The sequence below is a fragment of the Metopolophium dirhodum genome, chromosome 8, assembly GCF_019925205.1.
Source record: "Metopolophium dirhodum isolate CAU chromosome 8, ASM1992520v1, whole genome shotgun sequence".
In the NCBI taxonomy this organism is placed as follows: domain Eukaryota; kingdom Metazoa; phylum Arthropoda; class Insecta; order Hemiptera; family Aphididae; genus Metopolophium; species Metopolophium dirhodum.
The window spans coordinates 21397594-21416955 of record NC_083567.1 but is presented as its reverse complement, the minus strand read 5'-3'; the positions used below and the strand labels follow the sequence as shown (position 1 = coordinate 21416955).

Below are 19362 nucleotides of genomic sequence, written 5' to 3'. Positions count from 1 at the left end.
ATGAAGTTAAATTGTAGTCGAAAAGTTGTTGAAAATCTGATAAACAAAATGATTACGACCACTGTAGTTATGGTACTATTGTAATTGTATACAATATATTAATAAAGGCACACGTATTTTGCTGCAATATATTCTATTATATAGTATAGTTATCAGATTTTTAAATTCTGAGCGTAGCGATAAATGTATTGTATTTACAGTGATGTGTGTTTTTTTTCTGTATGTCATCAACATTTGGGGTAGTAAAAATGTTCCATTAGCATCTTTTCTAATAGACAAATGATTCTTGTCGGTACTTTTGGGAGGTATAAAAATTAAAGATTCCCAGTAGTTTCAAAAAGCGTCAGGAAGAACAAAAAAATATGAAAAAAATTTAAAAAATTGATTTCATTTTTTTTTTGTAGCTCAAAAATTAATAATTGTAGACACTTTTTACCAAGTATTTATAAAAATATTTCCCATGTATGGTAACATTTTCTACACATTTTGACTTTTTTTTGAGCTATTTAAAACTATTCAAATTTTGTAAATTTTTTTATTAAATTACTGTCGACACAAACTTTTTTACTTCGTAAAAAATCTTAAAATATTAATGCAAGGTTCCTCATAAGTTGATCTAATAGCAGTTCAAAAATATTAAGAATACAAAGACACTATTTTTTTATATATATTTAAATTTTAAATTTGAATAAAATTTATCAAAATCCCGAAAATCTGCAAATTATTTATTGGTTAAAAATGCATAAACATTTTTTTTACATATAATTAACATAAGAAATTGCAATAAAAGATTCCCTACAAGTTTGTCTACCTTTAACAAACAAAAAAGAAAATAATACACCGGAAAGTTACACTAATAATAGCCAAGAGATATTTTTGATTTTTATTAATTTATTTTTTAATTTTTTATTTTCATTATTAATACAAGTATGCTGGACGACACAACTTCTCAGCTCGGAATTGTTTTTTGTATGCAATGATTTATCATTGTATTCAAATATAATACATACCTATTACAATTACATGCTCAACAATTACTGTACAGCAGAGCGGCACCCACTAATTGTCCACCTTTTTTTTTATTTCAATATAAAAGAATAACATTTATTGAACACTAAACGATGTCCGTTAAACCATGAAAATAATTTCATAGAACAATAATAATAGTCCTTAATTCAATAATAATAGTTATTTTTAAATGCATTTACCGTTTTCCTTCAGAGTACATTTTGTTATATAATATCTCGGAAGTGACAGGAGTGACGGGGTTCGAATGTTTATACAATCCTGCAGAGAAGATTAAAATTATTTAAACTTATTAAACCGTATATTTTCTGTCACCCTTTAAAATACTTATAATTCGGATCATTATTAGATTATCGTTAACGTGGAATTGGGCAGTAGTTCGTTAATGTTATTTTCCCGGTCGTAGCTCGTTAGTACAGCTTACTACAGTAATAGTTTAACGAGCTGTAACGTTTCCCGAAAAAAGCACCGTCACCGGATACCGGCGATGGCGATGAAGTGTAATAGTGTTAAATTATCAATGGAAGTATGTTTTAAAAGCTCAATACACTGGTACAGCTATAATACATGTTGCACTCTCTGCTGTAGGCCAAAATTAAAGAAAAAGAAAAATTGAAATATTAAAGAACCCCAGACACCGGCGATGGCGATGAAGTGACGTAACAGTGTAATATTATCAATGAATGCATGTTTTAAAAGCTCAAAACTGCACTGGTGCAGATATATATCTAAATATGTTGTACTATACACTCTCTGCAGTAAGCCGTAATAATAATAAAATAAAAAAAAATCGAAATATTAAAGAACCCCGTCGATGGCGATGAAGTGTAACAGTGATGTAATATTATCAATAGAATCATGTTTTAAAAGCTCAATACACTGGTACAGCTATAATACATGTTGCACTCTCTGCAGTAAGCCGTAGTAAAAAAATTGAAGTATTAAAGAACCCTGTCGATGGCGATGAAGTGTAATAGTTAAATATTGTCAATAGAATAAGCATGTTTTACAAGATCAATACACTGGTGTAGGTATATTATACGTCGCACTCTCTGTAATAGGCAGAAATTAAAAAAAAAAAAAACAAAACAAATTGAAATATTAAAGTACACCGTACTATAATAGTACTTATTAGGTATTGTAATACTCTATAGTATAGGTTCTCAAACTTATTTCATCCACCGCCCACTTTGAGAATCAAAAATTTTCTAGCGCCCACCCCCCCCCCCCCCCACCCCACAAAAAAAATTACCTTAGCATCTGTTATGTCTTTTAAAAATAGATATTACAATTTATAATATATAAATATGCTATATCTAATTTCTGAGTTCTAACATAAATTTTAAGAAGTATAGAGTCTATACTAACACAGTTTTCCTATACCGACTCGTCGCCTAAAAGCGTGAGTGTTTATAGTGAATATGGTAAGGAACGTAATTTCAGAAACTGACGTGTAATATTATGCTAAATTAGCATTATGGAGAGATACTGTCGACTGGGACTATAGAGGTGTAAAATTAATTAAAGTCCTGTATAATTATTTTTTTTTTAGTTAGACTGGTAAAATGTTAAAAAGGCCCGAAATATAAATACAGGCGTGCAGGGGGGCCCTGCAAGGCTGGTGTTTCTCCAAGTTAGGTGTATAGCGACTTGAAACAAAAATTATATAAATTATCGCCTCAAACAGTTTTAAATAATATCAATACATACTATGAAATATGAAATATTGAAACGTGTTTATTGTTAAATATTTTTAATTTTGTCCAGGAATACACATACTACAACAAGGCCACGAATGATACTTAAATGAATATTCATTTCAATCTAAGGATGACCATCAAAACTACTAAATCCCTTGGAAATTACATAGAAACGAGGTAATCTTATCAACGCTAGGTACTTCGCATTATCATAAATTCGTATCGAGGTATTAGACTACTGCAAAGGAGTATCGAGTGAGGTTGAAATAAAAACTATAGGTACTTATTGTTCAATTGTTATCATGATCATTTCCAGCAGCTCGAGTCAAAGTTTTGTTTTGATGGAAAATTAAATTTTTAATTAATTATTTTAGTCATAAAACTTTACGATATCGTTGTATATAAGTATATAGGTACTCGTACACGAAAATAATGTAATATTTAACTCATAATAAAGAAGCAGCAAAAAAAAAAAATTACTCGTTTACTTCTTAAACTAATTATTGCTAATAAACCATCGTTAATTATATATGGCATCACGTTATTTTCGAAGTCATCAACCGTTCACGAAACGTTACGTTTGCTCAGTAACTCTCAAATAATTGTACACCGCGGCCAGCGTGCAGTGTGGCGTGCAAGTCTCAAGACGTGTTATGTATAATTTTTTTTTTAGTACTGTCCCTAAAAATATGTATTTATTTGTTTTTATCGTTATAGAACAATTTTTTTCTTTGTAGCTTTAATGCGTTCAGTTACCATTTAGGTCACGAGCGCCTTATATCTATAATAATAAGAGGTTGAAAAAATCTCGTCGCCGAAGCGTTTTATTAGTTGTTACACAACTTACTGTTTGTATATTATACGCCCCGCGGCGAGTATTACTATCCATTTGTTTCTCAATAGCAACGAAAACAGTTGCGTGTAAAAAGCGTTCTTTTAAGTGATTTTTTTTTACTTTAACAACTCTATATGTACTAAAATAAATTATTATTATTATTCTTAAAGTAACAATTTTTTTTGTTTTTTTCCATCAATATTATATAACTATTAGGTAGAAACAATAAATTTAATGAAAAATATGGCACAAAAAATGATTTGCAGTTTATATTCACTGTTTAAATTATCCAGGCAGGACCGTGTTGACCGGGCACAGAATGTCAAATTGTACATAATAAATAATAAATATCGGGGGCTTAGAACCAAAAGACGAAATAATAATAGGTATCTATGGTAAACAAGGCATAGGTAATCAAAAGATATCAAACGAGAAAAGACCATTTACTGTAGTAAATCAAGATATTATGATGACATAATTATATGACGATTTAGTAACAATTGGAAAAAAAAAATAAGGGGTGAGAGGCGATCATTAAGTCATCCCATCAACTAAAATATTCATCAATGGTTTGCTAGATACAAGCAAAAATGTTGCTTACAAATTTACAATTTGTAAATGATAAATTAAGCTGGAATGGTCGTACTTAGAACACATTTCAGGGAGAGGTCATGAAAATCAAAACCATATAACTTTAATGTTTAATTGTTTAAATAAATAATTATTTCTAAGTTTACATACTCAGAGAAAAGTTTTGGTGGAAGCCACTAGGAGGGGTGAACCCTTAACCGCCAAGATAAGGTCTTGTAAGTATTAGATAATATATTATATTTAAATGAAAAGCTAATGTCACATTATTTATTATTTTGTAGTTGGTAACGTCTTTGTAAAAACATTCATTTAATTTAGAACGAAAAAGTTTTAGCTAAGCGAAAAAAAATGGGTTCTATCTGAAGACATTTTTTGTTCTTGTCGGTAATTTTTCACATTTTTGCATTTCTTACATTGAGTTTTGCTTCATATAAAAACAAATTGCGAGAGGTAACGCAGAATAATATAGTTAATTTTTAGATGTGACAATCGTTCAAACGAAAAAATACAAGAGAGTTTTAATTTTAAAATAGTTTAAAATGGTTCTCGTGAACAATTTCATGTTTTGAGATAGCATCTTTTGAGCCCAAACATTTCCCGTAAGTCGTAACTGATACATATATATATATATTTATACTCAATGTATTATATATTTATAATTTATTTACACAAAGGTACCTACTTAAATTTTAAGACTTTAAAAATCGTTCTGCGGGTGGCCAAAAACGTGTACGAAATTAGACGCAGCTTGAAAAATGTGAAAGAATACGAATTTATTGAATGATCATTTAAATAAAAAAATTAAAAAACATACATCATTTCAAAATTAATTCATTCATCGCTCCGCTCAGAATCCAAATCTAAATCAATTTTTACCAAGAAAATAGTACCTATAATAATATGTAAGACTAACTTCAAAACGGAATTCTTCGAATCGGCCGATCGGCACTCAGCTGATGAGCTCGCGATCCGCACGATCACATCATATACGACGTTAGAAAACTTAGAAAATTGTTACGATTCGACGTGGAATGATACATATACCTACCGTAACCATTTCAACCGTAGCTGGTATACGGCTGTACGCATTATATCGGTGCTGCAGGAGGAAAAATGAAAAACGACGATGGAATGCGCACGGGACGAGGCATCGCTGATAGGTATAGCTTCTAACGTGAAACGTGTGTGTGTGGGTTGTGTTGGGCGGGTGGGTATAATACGGGACACGATGTACAATAATACTATAGTAAAGGGCGAGACGGACAACTATACAACGAACAGGAGAAAGTGGGTGAACGGGGCTGTTGTAGACCTGTACGGCAGCTGTCAAACGTCTCCGCGTTGGGGTGCAGTTTTATACTTTTTTCCAATCGTATGCGAAATATTATATTATTATTCAATTCTAACCCGCAACGTTTTGGCCCAACATTTATGTGATATCGTGATGTGGGTTTTTTGTCGTTGCATAGACGTGCGTTACGCGTCACGCCGTCTCCTCTGCATTTCGTGACGCCACCTCGTTATCTAATCGTACCTATGGGAGGTAACTTACCTGTCTGTAATCATAATATATATACGAGACACCGCGACGCCTCCGTGACCAATTATTATGCGATTTATTTATTTTTTCGTTTATTTCGCATTAGAATATTTCGGTATCGACACGACGACGACGGCGGCGCACACGCAGGGCGACAATTTGCTTTGTTTGCCGCTGCGAAGTTAAACGACCGTGAAGTCGGCTGAACGAAATCGAATTAATACGAAGCCGGTAAATCGAGATAAAAAGTGCAGTCCGACCCAGCGCTAAGCAGGAAAAAAATTTATTATTCTACAGACATAATAATAATTTATCAATTCCGTCGCCTTTTGTCAATGTTAGCTAATAGCGCACAATAATATAAAAATATTTAAAGAAAATATTTTATTAATGAGCCGTTGTTCGCGGATGAGAGTTACGCTCGGTCTTATTGTTGTCATATATTATTATGCACAGTGTTTATAAATTCGTTTAACGTTATTTAATTGTCATTTGTCATATTGCATTTCGTCGTCGTCGTACAACTTACTTTATACGCATAGGTTTATTGTTTATAAGCCATAACGTAACGTTATCGGTCTGGTTAAAATAGTGTATGTACTAGCAAGTACTTAGGTATTCACTTTTTTCGGTTAACGTTGTTTTGGGGAAACATGTGAATATTATTTAAAATTCATGTAACCAAAAAACAATAAAGCGTTTGAGAGACGTTGTCTTATCATGCGATATTAATTTTAATGTTGTAATAAAATAATGTTTCTGGATATTTTTGAAACGGTGTTAATTAAAAATAAGAGTTGAGTAATAAAATTGAAACCATTATATCAACTAATTGTGCTAAATGTACATAAGCTATTATAACGCATAAATTAAAGCTCGTTACTGCGATTATTATTCGTTTATATAAGTATATTATATTCCTAACTATGATATTATGTACTTATGTAGTATCATCAATGTATTTAATTCTCACAAGGAGATATTATGTTATGATAACTAAAATATTATGATTTAATAAAATATGAGTTAATAACTTTATAACTTCGAATAGACATTAAGATTAGGTTTTTTTTTAATATCATAATAGGTTCGATACTTGATATTATTAAATTATGATTCGACGTTTTAAATGTATTTTTTTTTAAATTAAAATAATTCGTCTCAACTCCATAATAGTAGTTGACACATTGTTATTTTTTATATCACAAGCAACAAAACCGCCTTACGCCACTCTAATAATATTATATAACTATTACATATCTTATGCGTTCCTTCGATTAGCGAGGAGTTTAATAATCGTCTAACTAATCTTTTATTCATCGTGACGTTCTGTTCAAATAAAAACTTCATTGATTTGTATTTAAATTTTGATGATAATAATATTATGTTGTTATACATGCAAAAATATATTATATACTAGCTGGTAGGTGCCTACTCGTATTATATTATTATAACACTCGAAAGTAAGTTAAATTATATTTTATCAAGCAATTCACGGCGTATTCCGCTTCATAAAATCCGGATTTATGGGAAACAATATTATGTACAAACACTTATTATATAATTGTTTATAGAGTCCATGGGCTCAGAACAAAAAGGTGATATCTCATAATATAAAATTGTTCAGGAGAGCAATTTTTAACTTCAAACTGTTATATCTTCTTTCATAATAAATTGATATATTATTTTTTATGATTGTCGAATTTAAGTTCTACAGATAGAACATTTTGGTAATTAATTAATAATTTTATTCCAAAATAAATTGATTACCTATTTACAGAATTATTTAATTTGTTGGTACAATAGTTTATAACATTTGATAATATCTTATAACTATTGCCCAGTTGACAAAATTATTACCGATGAAATATTACTGTTTGGTTATCTTTAATAAATTATTTGTTAATATTTTTATCTTGTAAATATAACCTGTGTGTTTTAATACTTTAGATTAAGAACCGAAAGCTATTAGACATATAGATCACTATTAAATAGGTAGGACGAATATGGGTACATAACAAATTAGATAAGTACCTAATTGTGTTGCTTTTAAACTTTTTAGTTTTCGATAACTCATTAAATATTTCCCCTAAATGGTTGTTCGTGAGCTTGATTGTAGAGAATTAATAACTAAACCCTTACCTATACATAAAAAAATCGATTTATAACCTTTCGGTTATGAGTCCATGAATTTACCGTGATATATTATGGTGCATCATACGAACAACAATAATAATACGTATCATCAGTATCAGAAACAGGGGCGTCATTTCAACTTTTCTTTTGTTAGTGCCAAAATGTTTGCAGGCTATTCAGATCATTACCAGGCCCCATAGAAAACTTTTTTTTTTTTGGGGGGGGGGTCAAGTGTGGACAAAAACTGTAGAATATTTGTATAATTTATTTAATATGTCACTTATATTAGTATGAAAATGTAACAATATTGTTACTATTTTTGACAAACTATGTATAGGTACTTTTAATATTTAATGTATTTATTTTATACTGTGGATACTAGTGTACGGTGGTATTTACACTTGGTAAATAAATCTATGGGTATAAATCATTTACAATATACCTAACCTACACATTTTTTCTCCCTGCATACTCAAAATATATAATATAGCCTAGCTTAATAAAACCAGAAATTTATTTTATTGGTATCCTTCTTCACAATGTTTGTGTTATAATTTTATCAATTATAATATTGTGGGACCACAAAATCTCATCAAACATTCTTGGCAATTAAACATTAGTACAATACATTTTTTTTTTAATACTGAAAAAAAATAAAATATTATAATATAAAACATTTGGGTGTATCGTTGCTTATATTTATTGTTGGCAGGCCAATTAAGGCATTTAAAAAAAAAGTTGGTGCAAATGTACACTCTGCACCCCCCCCCCCCCCCCAAATGATGCCCCTGATCAGAAATAATAATAATAGTATTACATATTATTAATCAATATTGGTGTTCTTACTTGTATGCGTTTTCAGAGACGTTGATTTTTCCTGGAATGCCCGTGGTTTCTGTCCTGCTGGTTAGATTTACGGTGTTACCGAATAAACAATACCGGGGCATCCGGTGACCAATCACTCCGGTTACCACTTCACCGCTGTGTATGCCTATGGTTAGGCGCTGAAAAAATTCGTTTAAGATAATAATAAAATAAAATAATATGTATATTATATAATAGGCGTTATGATCATAACCAGGTGATTAACCAACCATGCTTGTCCATTATTTTTCTTCGATTTAATATTATAATATATATTATGTCGTTATTCAATATCCGATTTTTGGAATTTTCAAATATAGTTAAAGATCATATTTTTAAATTTTTGAGATATTTTGGTAATACTTACAAAGTATACCGTGGAGATACAAACTTGTGTTTTTCAAATGAGAACGCCCTCCCCCTTTTCTGCTGTAAATGTATTATATAAAGCAGATAATTTTCTAAAAATGTTGACAAAATTTGAAAGTTTGAGTTATTTAACTTTGTGTACTAAGAATAATTATAGGTTCAAGATAATGGTTTTGAAATACAACGGGATAAGGTGATTTGAAAATGTTGGTAATTGATATTAATTTACCAACGTTTATTATATTTGTAAAAATGGTCCAAGTATATTAAATACTATATAGATCCAATATTAAATCTATTTTTCATTTTTGTAAATCTATTTTGAAGCGCTACCTATATTATCCTTAGTAAAGTCAATAATAACTGAGAATCTTATCGTTCAAATTTTGAATTGAGTACATCAACATCTTAAAAAAAATTATTTACTAAAATATAATTTGCTGTAAAAAAAGGGGGTTTTACTTTGAAAATCAACATGTTTGTATCACCGCTGAGCACTTATCAGTATAGTAGCTACAATAAATATCAAGAATTTGATTATTTTTGGTCTTAGGTATAAATTGTTTTAAAAATTTCAAAAATTGGAATTTGAATATATTCATTGTTAAAGATAAATAATGGAGGTGAGTGTGCTTGGTGAATCACCCTGTATATATCATCATGGGCATTGTACGCGATCCGGGAGATACTTCTACATAGTATACTTACAACAGGCACACCGTCCACTACAACCGTATGACTGAGGTCCATCATGTCCAAAGCCAGCCGAGCAATGCACCGGACATGCTCTTCGCAAGGTTCTGGAAGTCCGCTGACTGCCATGTATTTGTCGCCGACAGTCTCCACCTGTACACATGAATATAATCATATAGATGTACTGATAATCCATGTCGGGTTGCATGAAAAATCACTAAATATTTATTTTATCGAATCAAATGAATCAACAGTGAGCTGATGGTCCCTTAAAAAATATGAGTTATTGAACCATTAAATTAATTAATTTTTCATGCAACCTGGTATAATACATATATCCGGTGTATTTGACTTATGGTATAATATTATATTATACCTAATCCACTATCGGTTTCTGGAGCGAGTATATATTTTCATTATTATTGCGTTTTATTGATTTTTTCTAGGACGCGCCGTCCCTCTCACATTTTACGTATAATATAGTAAGCACTATACAAATGTATGTTTTTGAAAATAGAAATTTTTCAGAATCTATATGTACCTATAGCGCCTATTTATTCTTACGTGGACAGCTATAATTTTATTTGTGCCCAGTTCTTAAAACCATTTAAAGTAAAACTTTTTTTTTATTCTTGTCAAATATAATATGAATATTACTGTTCGCAGTTATTACTTATTAGGTAGGTACCTAAATCATTATACCGGCTTCTTGTAACCGAGAGAAGTAATATTCTGTATTTTTTTTTATAAATAACAATGAAAATACCTTATAGCCAACGTAAATCGTAAGAAATAGACTACCTACTTAATAAAACGAATTGTACACAGTTGACGTAAATTAAGTACAATATGGTAATTTATAGGTACCAATTGTTTTAAACAAAATTGTTTAAAATGATTATTAAGCTATATACGCCATTAGCAAAATGTCTATGATCTTGAAAGTTTTTAAAGATTGAAGACCGAAGAGTAAAAAGTTTTTTTTTTGTATCCGGGTATCATACGAAAACTATAATGAAAGTTGTAACTAACTTTTACATTTTGTTTTCAAACTAATTTTAAGCGTATATACTTACTGAAATAAAGAGAGACATTTAAAATAAAAAATTGTTTTTCCTTTTAAAAGTTTTTTTTTTAAGAAATTGAAGATAATTTTATAAAATTCATTGAGAATATTATTTATTTATTTCTCTCGTAATATTGTAGAAACAAACGTTTATTTTCCCCTTGTATTTTAGATGTTTACACGTGAATTATTCTTATAATATAACAGAAAAAAAAGATATTTCCTTCAATGTTTACTGTTTAGAATGTACTTAACTAATTTATTTAAGTGGTATTTTAATATTCAAAAACCATCGAAGATATTTAAATTATAGATTGTTTCGAATTAATTTACAAAATATTCCACGAGGAGCAAGAATAACTGAGTGTATTTTAGATTATTGTAAAAGTAAACACAAATATCAAATGCACTCTTGCTCAAACTTCTCGATAATACGGAATTCATTCGTCTATGAAAATATATTTTTTTTCTCTGACATATTATTATTAAGTCGTGAGTTTATTTCACGTATTAGAATAAAATTCTTTTTTTTTTTACAATTGTTTGTCATTAGGCTGCAAGTAAATAAAGATCTTGTCGTTTAAAAAGTTTATTTACTGTGTACAATATACATCTTCTATAAGGTTCACCAGCAGTCTAATACCACACAGCACGAAACTTCTATTTACTAAAAAAACGGATGGTTTTGAAAAACTTTCACGAGTTTTTTCTTTACTCTTAAAGAAGAGAAATGTTAATGTCGATTAAACACTTTTTAGATTTGATCTTTTTTTTTATTATTATTTACTATATCCTGGCTATATTATTATTCGTTTCAGAATATACCTATTTCATATTTTATCTGTGTGCGCCATGCTGGCCGTCGACTTCCGACCGGCCATAATATATTTCATATTATATCATCTTCCCCGAGTTTCAACCGAGATCGAATGAATTTATTGTATACCTACAACGCGTTTCAATGTAAACACAAAAATATATAATATTCTACGAAATGCAATTTTTAGCAGCAATTTGTTTTTTGTTTTTGTCCGCGGCAAGCCGACCGTGTCGCAGACGCACTGCCACGCGAATTATTCGCTCTTCGTTATACAACGCGAATTGCGGTAATAATAATAATAATAATAATACCTATCGTCGGGAGCCGATCGACGTGTTTCCGATACAGATTTTCGATCGATCGAATCCGCGACGGTATCGTACACCATTGCGGATTATACATATAATAATATTGTATACCAACGAATACGCGTTTCCGGAGTGGATGACCGTTTCGCCAAAATTATACACAACGATACAACGCGACATCTTATATAATATATAGGGTGGTTCGTCCGCGAGCATGTTCGTCGTTGAATATCCCATGGTAGTATTAACGCGTTCGAATTCAAGTCATTGGAATGCATCTCAAATTGTTCAACAGAAATCCGTTACGAATATAATTTCGAATCTGATTATTTTATATTGAAAATGTTATGGTCCTGAAGTTTACGATTGAAAATTACAAATACCGAAATAAACGGATATTATGGCGTGTAATATTATAATATCGTATGATATTATTATAATATAATAGAATCGCCCTGTACGTACGCGGACGAGACGTGCACGCGATTTCCGGTCGGAAGTAAATTCAGATTTGACATCGATCGGATGTATGTGCAGCGCGAGAAAAAGCCGTAAAACTATTCTCGTATAGGACCGGATCATATTGTGTCCTGCTGGACAGGACACAATATGATTTCTGCCTCCGGGCAACAACAAGTGGCGGGACCGCGACAGGAGGGTTTATGGTCGGATATGTGTATAAGTCGCTGTGAATATTTTCTCCATTTTCGTTCTCATAATAATATATTGTTATCATTAAGTACCGCCGCGCGGCAGCAGCTGTATATATGCGAAATACTATTATAATATTATATACCTTGTAGACGTTTGGGTTTTTCTTCGGGTCGGTGAGCACGTCGAAAGCCGTGTAGAGCTGGTTGAGCATCCGGACGATTTTCATGGCGCCTTTCGAGTCCGCGTGACCGGCACAATAGTCGCTGAAGCCGACTATGCCGGAAAACAGCAGTGTCACGCACTCGAACCTTTTCGGCGGAACCGGCCGCTTGTGCCGCAGCTCTGTCGCCACGCTGATCGGCAGCACGGAGTACAGCAGCCTACGATACGGAGGCAGAAGACGATACTATTTAAGTATATAATAATAATAATAATAATATTATATAGGTATTTTCGAGTTCTTCCATCCGCAGACCCTACAAGGAGAACCGCAGCCTCCACCAGGATATTGTGTATCGTAATAAAATAATATTACATTTTTTAGAAATAAACGCTCACTATATTGTGTATGGGATTATAATATAATATTATACAAACGACTATCGCGATAACCCAGAAAAGAAGGTACATATTACATTTTTGTTTCGCTCTCGATTAAACTCGGTTCATTTACGGTCAATATTTTGTAGCTTTCAAGTATAAAACGGTACACAAACGTGTACAAACCGTTACCTGAAATCCCCTTTTATTTTCGATAACCATCAATGGATAACGGTCGAAATTTAAAAGATTATTTAACATACAATAAATTGTGAGCATTCTGATATTATAGTAGGTAGTGTTTATCTAAGTATAACATAAATACGGAGGATCGCAACATTATTAAGACGCTCGATCGACGTGAATGTTTATTTCGTTTTGTGCTCTGCCACCGCCGCCACGTCACAGTGACCATTTGGATATGTAGGTGTGTGTGTGTGTGTGTGTGTGTGTGTGTGTGTGTGTGTGTGTGTGTGTGTGTGTGTATATCATATACAAATATGAAGTAGCCTACGGGGGCGATTTGCAACGAGAAGAGCTTTGTGAGCCAAGCCGAAGATTGCAATCCGAGAAAGGCGAAGCAAAAAAGTTAACAACGACGGCTTTTGTGCTATTATTTAGATTAAATTCGATTTTGGTATAATATTCTACCGACACTAATATATTATGGGTACGTATAATATTATTTTTACGGCTAAAAGAGGTTCTGACAAACTCTGTTCTATAAACACTTAGGTATGTACGTATAAAGTGATATTATATAGGTGTATATATTTTTTTATAAGGTTACAAATATACTTATAATAAATTATCAGTATAATTATTATTATTTAAGTATTAAATAAGTATTTAAGTATTTAACAAGCAGTTCAGAAATCTAGAAAAAATATATTTTTAAATGTTTCACCGTTTGTGTGACACGATTACACGAGCCGTGTACGTTTGACACCACTGTTCTAGCTAATATATTTTATTATGTTAGAGTCTTACAAATTGTACGCACCCATTAAGAATGTGTGATGAAAAGTATAAAAAAAACAGATAAAATAAAATAACTATTCATAAATCACGTGGGTAGTTAGTAATAAAAAAGTATTATAATATAATCAAAGAATACAACAAAATCAAAGAAAATCCATTAGACTGAAATAATGTCGGAGAAGTAAGCAAACAATATATATTATTTATTTAAAATAAAAGTTATATAGTACACATATTTTCATCACTTATGGTTGGAATTTTTAATATGGAAAATTTAACTTTTTGTATCAAATGAATCTTATTAATTTTGAAATTCTACAAATTGTTCAACAGGTACTTACGATTAAAAGTTAAAACTTACCGAAAAATTAATTAGTATTATACGCTCAACCCTCTACGATCGGACTATTTAAATAATAAATAAACAAAACTAATTAAATGCTATGTAGAAACTTTATGAATTTATTTCAAGATATTGAGATAAATATGGGAATTTAAATGAAAAACTATGTAAAAAAACCTAAAACATTCAATTATTTTAATATAGACCACAGGCCACAGCACCGTAAAATCTAATTGCCGATTATTATCAAACAATTTTTTTCGTATAGTCTTATAATAAATTATTGTTTAATTTGCAGTAAACTTTTGTAAATTCAATATTACAGGGATGTACATTTTATATAAAAGGATTTCATCATATTTTTATACCTTAACTACTTTAAAACGCTGCAAACCAAAATTGTTTTTATAAATAATTATGACACTTCGTTTTAAAATGTGTAGTTTTCTCGCATCACTCAGACTGTATACAACTTTGTAAACAAATCGTTATCAATTTTATCAATCAATATTTTATTGATCGATTAAAAATATTTTAGACACGTAGTATACCTACATAAGTGCCACTCATCGAATCCACAACTTATTATAACTACGAGTTTTATAATAACATATTTTCTTTCCAAATATTCTAGGAAACATAACATTTTTTATTAATAATAATTGTGGTTTGTACTTTGTGTAGGTACGTGCCTGAAATAATCAGATACATTTTCATAATGACGTTATTGAGCAAGATTTATTTGGATATCGAATGAACTATATTTTTATGTTTGCTTTTAATTTTTGCAATGCGATTTATTAAGCAAACACGTATCGCCGAAGGTACACAACTAGGTTTTTTTTTTCAATTCGAGGATTAGCTGTATTGAACTACCTGTCGGTTTTTTGTTTTTCGCTCTCCAGCTCCCTATAAGTCTGCTGGAGCTTGTCGGTTAAAAATTCCAAATCCATGGTCAGTTTGAAATCGGCTTCGAATTGTTCGGACATCAACACCAAATCCCTAGTGGCATCGTGCAAAGGTATATCGCTGATGTACAGGCCTCGTCTGGGACGAACAAACAAAATAAACACTGTCAATAGTTTATAGCTCAATTACCTAAACCTAACCTAACACGAGGCCATCCAATCAAAATATGAACATATATTATTAGGTATAAATGTGTTTGTATTAACTTGGTCAGATCGTCCAGATTCACGACACTCGGGTAACACAGAAACAACATTAGATCCGTTTCCGGAACATACAGCATCTGGCCCTGTAAAACAAACTCACGTTTTAACCATGGTATTATTTATTTTCAAACCGACAGTTTATATTTTAAACGCATGCAGTCAGTATACAAAGTGTCCGAACAGTTGGATCTATCGATTATCATTACTTTGAGACGCAGAGATATCGAACAACCGTTGTTGGAGTCGCCGTTCATAATTCCCGGTTTCGTGTTCAGAACGTACACGGTGTTTATGTGCGCTAGAATGTTGTCGAATGTCAATTCCAAATGAGGTCTTACCTGCCCAACGGAGTCAACATTAATAATTATTATTTATTATGCTTGGGTGTATGTGTGCAGTGGGTCTGCGTGTGTGTGAGTGTTAACACCTACGGGGTATAAGATTTGTGTTAATTTGCATGGTTCTGGCCCTTGTACCATGGGTATTACTCTGGTGATCGTGCAACCGGTTTGAAGGACGTTCAAGTCTCTGTCGAACATCAGGTGGAATGGGAACACATGGCAAAACGTGGCCGGACTAATTTTCGGTTCTACAAAAATATAGCAAAGTCGTTACATTATATACGCTTACGATGTCGTTTCGCAACGCACTAATATAATATATATATATAATATGTATTTAAATACATCAAAAATAATAACTATCCCATGTTCCGGTTGATAAAGCTATTATAATTAATATTCTATATTTAAAAAAAAACTGTAGGTATACGTTCATTATGTATTTTTTAATTAATCGAAACATACGGATACGATAATTTTTATTTTTAAATTGGTTATCATTGGACTCAATCTAATTGTATTCATTTTAATTTTAATAGAAGTAAAAATACTTATATATTAGCTATCATTATACTTAAGAAAAAAAAATACTACCCAACTTTATTTAGACAAAATACAAATATTGATGTATTTCGATCGATATTGATAATTCAACATATTATACTAATAGTACCTAACTGTCAACGTCTTAAATCTTATGTAAAAAAAAAACTGTTGGGTATATGTATTTTTTTGAATTCGGTTAAAAGTTTAAAACCCAAAACAGCATATTAAAGTATGATAAGTAAGTACGATTTGCATATTTAGCCGATTTCGACGCCGAAACAGTATACAATTTTTTTTTTTTTTACATATTCTTGTGATTTAGTGAAAGAAGAAAAAACATTTCTGGTGATGACCTTGCGATAGTGTCTCGACTTCGGCTGTTTGATCGCTTTGACGTTGACCCGTGGTATTCTTTTCGGTTATTAAGAACTGCACATGATCACATTCCTCTTTAGTTTGTAATATTTCAACTTCCACCTCGGTGTTATGCAGTTTACTGGCGACGGTCTGCAAGACACACAAACATACACAAAACAATATAATATATTATAATATCAAAACCACGACACGTCATATTCACTATGTCGTTTCGTTATTGTCGGTCGTAATATATATTGTTTTTACAACCTTCACAATGCCGATGACAATGTACTCCAACCCGGGACGGTCGGAATAGTAGTGCAAGACGAGCGCGCCGTCCTCTGTCCTTTCTGTGCACCGGAATGACGGTGCTCTCATGCCCGGATACAGTGTGCCCAAGTGATCGTGCAAAGCGTCCAGATTCTACAAAAACAGCGGGTGATAACAGTTATCGTATTGCGCAAAGGATGTAACTCGAACAATGCGTACTTGAAGAAAGTCCCGGGGTGTGGCTCCGAGCACCTGTAGGATTTTATCGTAACCGGAATCCTGGCAAAACTCGAAAAACATCTTCCCGAACAGTTCTAATATGCTACTCGCGGGCAGCTCTAATGCATAAACACACAAAATTATATAACACTTTAGATCTGGGCTCATTAACATATCTCAGACATAAATTATCACGCGAGGTCTTTTTTTATTATTTTTTTTTTATTATGATCAGTGTAAGATTTAAAACGAGTCCTGTAGATAATATTATTATTATACACGCTTTTTTCAAAATTGAATTCTGTATAATAAATATAAATGTATTTGTATATATTATGTTCACTTCCTTAATGCACCTTAAAAAATGCCGTAAGTACCTTATATTGTTTATTTATTTGAATTGCTTTACACTGAACAACCTTAAGTATATGATCGCCGTACAGTGCGTTTATATCTCGCATAATCGAAAACTTTTTTTTTTATTGAAACTAAAATCACTTATTTTTCAATCATATATTTTATATAACTTAGTTTTATTTAATAAACCGAATTATTACATTCTTATAATAATTTGTCTTTGAATATTATATAATATTTCAATGTATGGTAAATAAAATAAATAAAATAAACAAAAGTATGTTAAGTTAAAAAATAAAAAAAAACGAGACATAAATACCTATAGCTATATTGTTATTGTTATTTTTAGCAAATTATAATATACCTACCTAGTAGTACACGTTTGTAGTTTTTTTTTAACCATACAAGCTTAGGCGGTAAAATTTATGTAAACTAAAACATATTGAATAACAATTATATTTACCGAGAATTTGTGCAGCCGAAGACACCAAATTGTATGTAATTTCGTCATCGTAAATTTGTCTGACCAAAAACTGACCATCCATTGTAACCTCTGCATCTTTTCTGTAAACATACAATATTATAAGACGTGTTTGCAATTGATTAAAACCAATAGTTAATAATCTACTGGATTTAACGTTTTGTTTTATAATAATATTGTGTAGTACTCACTTGATTTTTTCCCACGTCTCTTCGCCAAATGTTTTCAACACGAGCAGCTCTAAAGCGTAATTCACGAATCCGTACTAAAATATAATAATAATGTAATTAATAAAAAGATGTATAAATTAATATGCATTTAATAATAAATACACAACCACCTGGTACACGCACACACGCACACACGCATGCACCAATACTATAGTTGTAAATTTGTTTAAAATGTGTCATCATAATAATATTTAATTTCCACGATTAATAAATAAATAACAATCCGTAAATATCTCGATCGAGATAAAAATAATATTATAAAGATCACCTATCGTAGAAAAAAAAATATATCACTGTCTCGACGTACTCTTGCGATATTTTTGAACAAAACAGCTGATTATACAATCGGCGAAAATTAATATGTTATTGTCGTACTTACCATTTTGATTTTATGTGCGCTTTTAAAATCTCGCCCAAAGATCGACGACAATAATTTCCCGACGGAACGGAGCGAAACACATGCGTGCAGTTTTGTTGGCCGAGCGTACACTGACGAGGGGTACGAACATCGATTCATTGGAGCGCAGTTGCCGTCACTAGATGGCGTTGGCCAGAGGGTAGATTTTATATTACAAATAATAATAACAACAACTGCAGCATTGTTACGATGTTATTACGCCCAGTGTAGTAATAGACAATCGAATTATCGTACGAAACCGTGTGACGATTTAATATAATATTTTAAAAAATGCATTAAAACAACGTGTTACGATGTTGTAATGATTATGATCATAAAACGTTTATTATTATCAAGGAGACAAAACGTAAAATATTAATTCTTATCGTATAAAAAAAATGAAAAACAGCACGCATAGGGTATACCTACATTAATTAATAACCGATTAACAATAAATATTATTATAGTTGCAGGCGCCTAACAAATTTTATGTATTATAATAAAATATGAAATATTATAG

At 31.3% G+C, this 19362-nt stretch overlaps 1 protein-coding gene across 1 annotated transcript in view; it reads right to left on the bottom strand.

Moving 5' to 3' along the window:
- The window catches only part of LOC132951463 (guanylate cyclase soluble subunit beta-1), a 38744-nt gene extending 19787 nt beyond the window's left edge, over window positions 1-18957 (bottom strand). The window contains exons 1-13 of the mRNA XM_061023287.1: window positions 18825-18957; window positions 18407-18480; window positions 18198-18298; window positions 17378-17496; window positions 17156-17311; window positions 16882-17035; window positions 16073-16230; window positions 15848-15979; window positions 15642-15724; window positions 15343-15513; window positions 12745-12982; window positions 9770-9907; window positions 8675-8832 (exon numbers count right to left, since the gene is read on the bottom strand). Of these exons, the coding sequence (XP_060879270.1) occupies window positions 8675-8832; window positions 9770-9907; window positions 12745-12982; window positions 15343-15513; window positions 15642-15724; window positions 15848-15979; window positions 16073-16230; window positions 16882-17035; window positions 17156-17311; window positions 17378-17496; window positions 18198-18298; window positions 18407-18480; window positions 18825-18827 (1685 nt within the window). The 5' untranslated portion in view covers window positions 18828-18957. The remainder of the gene's footprint in view (window positions 1-8674; window positions 8833-9769; window positions 9908-12744; window positions 12983-15342; window positions 15514-15641; window positions 15725-15847; window positions 15980-16072; window positions 16231-16881; window positions 17036-17155; window positions 17312-17377; window positions 17497-18197; window positions 18299-18406; window positions 18481-18824) is intronic.
- Between the last annotated feature and the right edge of the window lie 405 nt (window positions 18958-19362).